Genomic DNA, 8,721 nt, shown 5'->3' on the forward strand with positions numbered 1-8,721 from the left:
TGAGCCTCAGAAAAAGATTTCAAAGCTACGTGATTGGACAATTGCCATCTCTTCCTTTTTTTTTTATCAATTCCCTTCACAAGAATCCCATTTGATCTTCAATTTTATTTTAAATGTTTATTGGTATCAAATAAAAGCTTCACCTTGCTTGTGTAGAAATTGATTTTATTAATTTTAACTTAATATAGTTCATTAATAATAAAACAGGAATGAATTGACGCCTAAAATAAGCTTGGAATTGTTTAGTTGCATCGTGACAAACGCTAGCATTTGGGTCCTAGTGCACGAGACTTCCTGCATTATATATAAGTTGTGAGGTCTCAATTTGAGCCCTAATCTGAGATAAATGTATTAAAAAAAAAAAACACAATAAAAGCAGTGAGAGATATAGAAATTGGTAGGCTTTATGCAAGTGGTTGGTTGTAGGTGGTGCTGTGGTGTGGTGGGGTGTGGGGTGGAGTTGTTGTGGTGTGTGTGGTGGGTGGGGCGGCGCTTGGAGGGTTGTGTGTGTGGCGTAGCGGGGAGGGGAGAGGTGACAGCAATGTATCAAAGCAAACAAACACGCACGCAAATGATACAATTGATGAATTACTGGGCCTCATGCATTAGTAGCTGCAGGATCATGATCAGCTGTGGCATTGATAATCTTAGTGGTTGAGACCCTGAGAGATGCAGAGTCGTCGCATTTTGTTCGTTGGAGGTTGGGGGCACGGTGAAGCCTGCACCTGAAAGAACCAGCATGGGAAGTTGGAGAGCATAAGCAATTGTTCTTTGTAGCACTTCGCTGTCTTGTAATCTGAGGCATAGTCGCTTGCAATTTAGTAACAACACCAACAGAAATGTTCTCAGTCTCTGATGATGATGGAATCTCCACTTTCAATTTAGTCTTGTTGATTATATGACCACTCTCCGTTAATTCTTTCTGCTTTCCTTTTCTCCTGCAAAATAAATAAATAAATGAATAGTCAAAGACAAAATAATAATTAGCAGGAAGTCTGCAAAAGAAGCAAAAGATTGAATATTGTGACCTATAGAAGAATCCTGAAAGCCCCAGAATTCTAAAATGGACTTGGTGATGAGAGTCTTTACTCTGGTGAGTGAAATAAAGAAAGATATATAGCGACAGAAAGAGATGGAATTATATGTGTAGAGAAAGATAAGAAAGGTGATGGAGGGTAGGGTAGTGAAATTGAGCTTTAAAATTAACCTGAGGAATTGAAGGATAATGCAATAGCTTCACTTTCTTTCACAGGTGTGATAATCCAACTCCATCAACGTTCCACCTACATTTTTACCACTTCTCGTAAATGCTTCAACTTCCTCAAAAAGGTTTAAAGAAACCCATAATCAATAGGACCCTTTTCTTTATCTTTTTATCTTCTCCTCCTGCTTCTTCATCTTTTGATTTGCACTTTGAATCATGATTCATGATAGAAAATGCCATTTAAAAATCTCACAGAGAGGGTCCCCCCATTATATGAAATTACATAATGGAATTATCAGTTTGGATATTCTACCAATGGATGAATAGGTAAAATTAGATATGAATTTTGCAATACTAAACATAATTTCAATTTGTATCTAATATAATTCCATATTCCAGGGTTCAATAATTCATGCTATTGTACGACAAAATTAGGTTCTAAATTTATGGCCTCTCTTAAAAGAAGCAGGAACATAAATTATTAGAATGATTAAAAATATATCAATTGAGATGAGAATTTAAAAGTAATTATATAGGATAACAGTTATTCCAACTAACACTCGAATGGCAAATTAAAGAGCTTGTGCTATGGAATTTGAATATCTTTATTATTATTAGATTAAGGCACTATTTATTTCATAAAAAATAATTTATATATGAAAAATAAGAAAATATTTTCTAAAAAAAGTATTTTTTTTATTATTCAGTTGTAAATTAAATTAATGGTATATATTTATATCTTGTATGTATAAGTATTTTCACATTTTAATAAAATTATTGAAAGAAAAGAGAAAGTCATTTTTTCTAAACATAACCTAATTTTTCCTTTAACTAAAAATTTTTCATTAATCCATTTTCTTAAGTGCCAAAACACTAAAAAATGTGAAAAATATTTTTTAAGAAAATATTTTCATGAAAAAAATGAAGTCTAAGTGATGTTGTTCTCCCCTTCTGTGGATATAGAATGTTGAATTTCAGGTATTGGAACTGCAAGATAAAAGAGAACACTCGGTAGGTTAATTACCACCGTTCTGATTCTTAAGTTAGGGAACTAAATTATGAATGGGTTGGATTCCTGTTAAGATTAAGAGTTTGTGATTGAGTGGAACTAGGAATCCACTTTGCTGATTGAGTTCTCATATTGACGGAATTTTGATTTCAAAGGATATCTCTAGATTCTTATCTTATAAAGTGATTAGAGTATCAAGAGTATTTTTTAGCGAATAATTCTCTATTCAAGTATTCGATGGTTACTTGATTCGGGTCAAACCTTAATTGATTATTCATTATTTACCTTTTAGTATTATTTTAGTGGTTGTAATATCACTAAGGACAAATATTTATTTTGTTACTAGCAAGGAACTATGATATCTTTGTTTGCTAAGAAAAGAGAAGAAAGATAGATAAATATGTTTAGAGTTTAAAAAATTCAACTAATATTCCCATTGTTAAGTTGTTGTAGGTATCAATTGTAGGCCCAATTTCCTAACTTTAATTTCCTACTTTGCCAAGGGCCTAACAAATGATCATGTTCCTCATAATTGCCAATATATATATATATATATATATATATATAATGTGATGTGGCTCAATCACAAGTGCACGAGTCGTTTAAATAGAATAGATAAAAATATCGTTCCCCCAAAAAGTTATGTTATAAATTGAATTTTTTATATAAAAATATACTAATCTAAACTAATTTTTGGGCTAACAATTAATTAAATGAAAATATTGAGAATTAAAGGATATATTTGTAAATTCAATAAAGAAAATTCTTGAATAGAAAATTTCTCTAAAATTATAAGAAAGAAATTGAGCTAAATACAATAAAGCAAGAATTAAAGTGACAAGTAATTAAAATCAATTAACAATCAACAATAATAAAAAAGGTGATTCCGGAGCTTAGGGATTCATAGTTAAGCTATTTTAGGATTTTGATTGATTAGCCAAACATATGAAAATTATGAGTTTTAAGGAGATTGATTCTCAAATCCTTTAAAATTTTTTCGAGTGAGATAAAGGGTGATTTAATTAACTTAATCATATTTCGAGGAGTTAAAATTAATCAAGACCCATTAGGTTCTTTAATCAATTTATTAATCCTCTTAATCCTTAGTCTATTTCTAGATGTAAGGTAATTAAGTCTAATTTCTTGATTATCTATCATTGGGTTTTCTCTTTTCGATGCTTCAACCAAGGATTATAAAATACTTAATGGGATCCTACACTAAGCATGTCATTAGGCACACAAGAAATGGATAAAATCTCATAATAACCATAAAATCTAGTTTAACCGGCTCAAATCCATAAAATATCTTAAATATTACATATCCAACTCTAGAATCTTAAAAAAACTATTCACTATCCATATTTAGTACAAGAGATTTTAAGCAAAAGAGGAAATAAATAATAAAAATAAACTAAAACTAAAGAAATCCAGTAGATGAAGTGCAGAAAATTGAAAGAAGAGAAGAAAAATCCAAATCCTAGTCCAAAAATGGAAATGTCAACTCCTACTTTGCTTTTTTTTTTTCCTTTCCAATCTTTCTCCTTACAGGAAAATGAGATAAGAGTGGCTTTTATATCCCCTAACAGAGAACCCTAGGTTGGCCCAAAAATAGTGTCTTAGGTAATCGCACATATGAGAAAATTCTTTATACAGCCAATTAATGAGGATGTACGCAGGTTGTGCAAGATCTTATGCACTTTTCAGCAAGTTCTAAAGTTTTTTCCGTGAATGTGCACAGACTATGCAGGTTTTGGCATGTCTGACAATTTTTTGTGAAGGTGCACAACTGATCTGCACAAACTGTGCAGCATGTTGTGCAAGTTTCAGCAATTTCAAATGTCTTCCATGAAGGTGCACAAGTGACCTACACAAGTTGTGTAGCATGTTATGTAGATTTCGGCAGGTGTAAGTTTTCTTTCCTCGAAAGTGCACAGGTAACCTACATAGGATGTGCAATCCCTTGTGCAGATTTCAACAAGTCCAAAATTACTTCTAACTTTTATACAAATGCTGCAGATTTCAATAATTTTCATATTCTTTAATTTTTAAGCTTCATTTTGGTACCTTTGAACCTAGAAATCACTCATCACTTGCACAATTACTCCTTAGTCCCTCAAAAACACCATTTTATCTATAAAACAAAAATAAAATTATAAATTAGTCTAAAAATTAGTAATTATGAAAAAGTAACTAAATAACTAATAAAATTAAGTAAAAATAACTAACAAATCAATAAAATGACTATGAAATTTAACCTAAATGATTATATAAAATGCATGTATCATAATGATTTCAAAGCTCACCAAACTAAATCATTTAATTGTTTTAAGTGATTAATATTTTATTTATAAATTTGAAAATTTTAAAATAAAGAAAATTATCATATGGAACAAACATTCAATTAATGAATTATTAATTTAAGTATAATAATTAAAACTATTAATCTGCTGGTGAAAGAATGAAATAATTATTATTTATTGTATTTATTGAGAGGGCTAATTTCTTTTATGGATGGACTTACTAAATTACTTTCTCTCTAATATATAAGGCTTCATTGGCCCAATGATATGATGAATTTACAACACAAGTAAACGATTGGACCTCATTGACGTACTGGGCCATAACATTTGTGCCTTGCCATTGCCATTAAAGATTAGAGAATAAAATTATGAAATTAACATTCAATAATGCTTGTTTATATCAATAAAATTTAATTCAATGATACTGAAATTATTTCAAAATCATAAAATTTCTGAGTTCCAACTTAATATTAAGGCTCAAAGATTGGTACTCGTTTTCAATATGAAATAAAGGAGAATTAATCCTAGAAAATGTAGGAGCTTAAAGGGTGGTAATGGTTTCCAAAAGCTTCCAAGAATTTATTTATGATAAGGTGTTTCAAAAGGACCTAATTATAAGCTCAAAGATCGGGTAATCATTAAATACTTGGGAACCATTCCCCACATCTTTTTGGCTTGGCAGCTGTTTTCAGTTACGTGATGTCTTATGCTCGAGCCGGGAATGACCTTCCAACAAAACGATTCAGAATACGAATTCTTAACCTTAAAAATAAAGCCCTTCCAACCACTTCTTGGTGCCTTGGCAGCTGAGTTACTAAATGGAATTGGCGGCTACAATATTAAGGTTTAAATTATTGGAATGGGTAGGGGCCTGGACTACATATTATTATTACACCTCTACCACTAGAAACACTGTGCTCAAATCTTATGAAAAGATTGAAAAAACAATTGCTGAAAATCTGCTCACATGGCTATATCATACATGTTAGTTTGAAATTTAACATTATCTTCAATGTAATCCTCCAGTTCAATTTAAATGCTGGAGATGAATTAACAACTCCATCCAGGATTCTTCGTTCTCGTTAGATTCCAGCAGAGTCTCCTTCTTTCTTCTTAGTAATTGTATTTCCTGCCCTGTGTATTATTATTATGATGGTATTGGCTCTTGCAATTATTGAACTTAATAATTAAAGACTGTTCAAGCGTTTTGCTACGAAACTTGAGATGTTTGGATGCCACTACACCAAAAATCTCTTAAATTCCATTCCAAAACAGCAAAAATCAGTTAATTCAATGATAAAGACATTTCATGTTGAACAGTTAACCATCCCATATATCAAAATTCAGATGTGATTTTCTCCAGACTTTTTATTTAAAGCTTGCCGTTGCCTGTTCGTCCATTATTTCACATCTCAGCATACCAAGAATCCAATTTCAAACTATATATATATATATATATATATATATATATATATATATATATATATATATATATATATATATATAGTTATTAAACTCATCGGAACAATATCTAGAGTTCCTAAACTCAATGATTTTGTTCCATATTTTTATTTTCATCAGGAAATTATAATTATACTCTTTAGTTTTCTGTAAACAAAATTAAAGAAACTGTTCAGTTTCTCGTGCAAAACAAGATATGATGGAAATGTAGTTACAATAACGGTACCGGATTATACATTACAGAAAAGAACAATGCAATAAAAGCATCGGTAGGCATGCAGAGAGTTGCAGTTGCAGACCAGTGGACAATAAGAAGTGAAATTTTGTCTTGTATAAGACATGAGATAAGAAACATACTATAAAATTATGATATCAACTTGGCCTGGCAACATCACTTCCCCAGGAAGATATAAGTTCACTTTACCCTTTTAGGGTTTTCCTTTATTTTGATAATGGAGTTCATCCGAAGGAAGCAAGAAACTGATACAAGATCATCAGATCCTTAGCCATTATAGATCTTTATCTTACTTGGAGTTCTTACCCTGTACAGTCATTCTAAGCAGAACAAAAACAACACAACCGTTTTCACTTCCAAGGTCAAACGCAAAAGCTATCAGAAACACAGAATATATTAGAAGAAATATATGCAAACAAAGCATGCTTTAAATTTCCAAAATTAACTTCAAACTAGCTACTGATTTTCCAGAAACCCTAGAATTAACATTGGCTTTAAGATATTTGTAATAGTCAGAAACTAAGCTTGTTAGACATATACTATAGTATGTCTTAACTTCTAACAAGCAATTTGCATCAATTTAGCGGTTTCTTCAAGCATTCTGGACTCTGGCTGTAAAGGCACTCATAAAAGATCTGGATATCGGAAAATATGATCCAAAATGGAGTTCGCACCCATCTGATGATGAAGGTTCTCTTGCAGACCAATATGACCGTACGGAACTTCATGAGAAGTAACTCCTTGGAAAGTCTGCGCAGGACCATCATGGTAATGATGTACACCCAAGTGCTCATTCTTAACCAAGAGCTCACTCTTGATGCTCCTTCGAAACTCATCCAGAGATGGGAAGGTGGCAGACATTTCAGGTACAGGTGCAACCGTTGACTCTCCGGTGCAATATATGGAGCTTTTCGAAGAGTCAATTTGGTCAGAGGAGGGCTTTGGTAAAAACCCTTGAATGATCTCTTGTAACAAACCAGAATCAGATGGTTCTTGTGGAAAGAACTCCCAGTAATCAGGTTGAGAATTTGTCTTATCAGAGCCTCCAGAAGAGTTATAACTCCGATTATCCTCATTCAGCGGTAGAGCACTCAAAGATGAGCCTGCAAAAGTATCAGAGACATTTGAATCATTGGACGGATTCACCAAAGAATTACCACTGGAGAAAGTGCTAGAAGAAGAACCAGAGGACCCATTAATGTGCGGAAACTGATCATATAAAACTTGTGGATGATTATAGAACGATGAACCAGAAGAGGGGTCAAGGAAATCACGGAGGAGAAGCATGTTAAAAGATGTAGAACTACTCCTCTGGGGCGCAGACCCAGAGAAGTCTCCAACATGAAGATTTCCAAAAGATGGCCAATTTGAAGAATTGGAGTTACAACGGCGAGAGGGAAGATCCCTAATGGACGCCTGAGATTGTTTTGATGAGAAACCAAACGGAGGAAGGAAGGGATCTGTCGAAGAGTGAGGATCAGAAGTAGGGTACACAAAATTGGTGCGAGCCTTGAGACCTCGCATGGCTCGAGCAGCACGGTCATAGGCACAAGCAGCCTCCTCAGCCGTGTCAAAAGTGCCAAGCCAACGTCTTTCTTTAGACTGAGGGTCCCTAATCTCAGCTGCATAGCGACCCCAAGGTCTCCGACGAACCCCCCGGTACCTCATGGTACCACCTGAGCCACAACCACCACTACTTTCTTTCAGTGACCTCTTGTTCGTGATGGTGGTGGAGGCGGCGGCAGCCGGAGCTCCATTAGTGCTCTTTTTGTAGTTGTCTGTGATGGATTGTTCATGTGGAATAGACTCTTGGACATGGGTCATTCCATTTAGTCGCCTAATAGCTTCCTCCATTTGAAGAGTGGGAGAAGGACGGTAGAAGAAGGAAGAAAGGAGAAGAAGAAGAACAAGAACAGGATTTTACGCGCTTGGATGGGGGATTGATTGATCCAGTTTGGCACCTGGACCCTTGTGGAGTAGTGTATTTATAGGTAGACATATAATAATAAAGTAATAAAACCTCCGGGGAGATATTAGGGAACCAAGAAAGCGACTCTGATTTGAGCCATGCATGGATGCTCCCTGCAATTTTTTAACACAAAATTCCTAAAAAAAAAAGGGTTGAGTACGTTTGACGACTAGGATTTTCTACTGGGCCAACCGTCCTCAATCTAGAGGGCTGTGATCATTTTCTACTATATGGCGCTGGCGCAATGTCAATGCATTGGAATGTGTCCAAACTCGTTATTTATTTGCATCCTCCACCTCTACATGAAGCCCTAATTCCTTTTTTTTATCATTGTTTTATAACAAGATAGTACTGTAAAAACTAGTGATTACTACTAAAAAGATTGTAATCATTATAGGTTTACAGGAAAGACAAACCCTCCAATTTATTAAATTAGGGAAGATTTATCACCTATTTGTTATTTGTCCGTTTTCAAGTTCAAGAAAAGGATGGTAATTTCCTTCTGTATCGGTGCCAGCTAAGATGAGTAAAAGAGTAATTGGG

The 8,721-nt window shown here is 33.8% G+C and overlaps 1 protein-coding gene across 1 annotated transcript; it reads right to left on the reverse strand.

Annotated features, from left to right (window-relative positions):
* Positions 1-6,357: 6,357 nt before the first annotated feature.
* LOC110647753 (ethylene-responsive transcription factor ESR2-like) lies at positions 6,358-8,127 on the reverse strand. Its single transcript, XM_021801720.2, has one exon. The coding sequence runs from the start codon at positions 8,061-8,063 to the stop codon at positions 6,834-6,836; it is 1,230 nt and encodes a 409-aa protein (XP_021657412.1). The 5' UTR covers positions 8,064-8,127; the 3' UTR covers positions 6,358-6,833.
* Between the last annotated feature and the right edge of the window lie 594 nt (positions 8,128-8,721).

The sequence above is a fragment of the Hevea brasiliensis genome, chromosome 10 (genome assembly GCF_030052815.1).
Source record: "Hevea brasiliensis isolate MT/VB/25A 57/8 chromosome 10, ASM3005281v1, whole genome shotgun sequence".
NCBI classification, from domain to species: domain Eukaryota; kingdom Viridiplantae; phylum Streptophyta; class Magnoliopsida; order Malpighiales; family Euphorbiaceae; genus Hevea; species Hevea brasiliensis.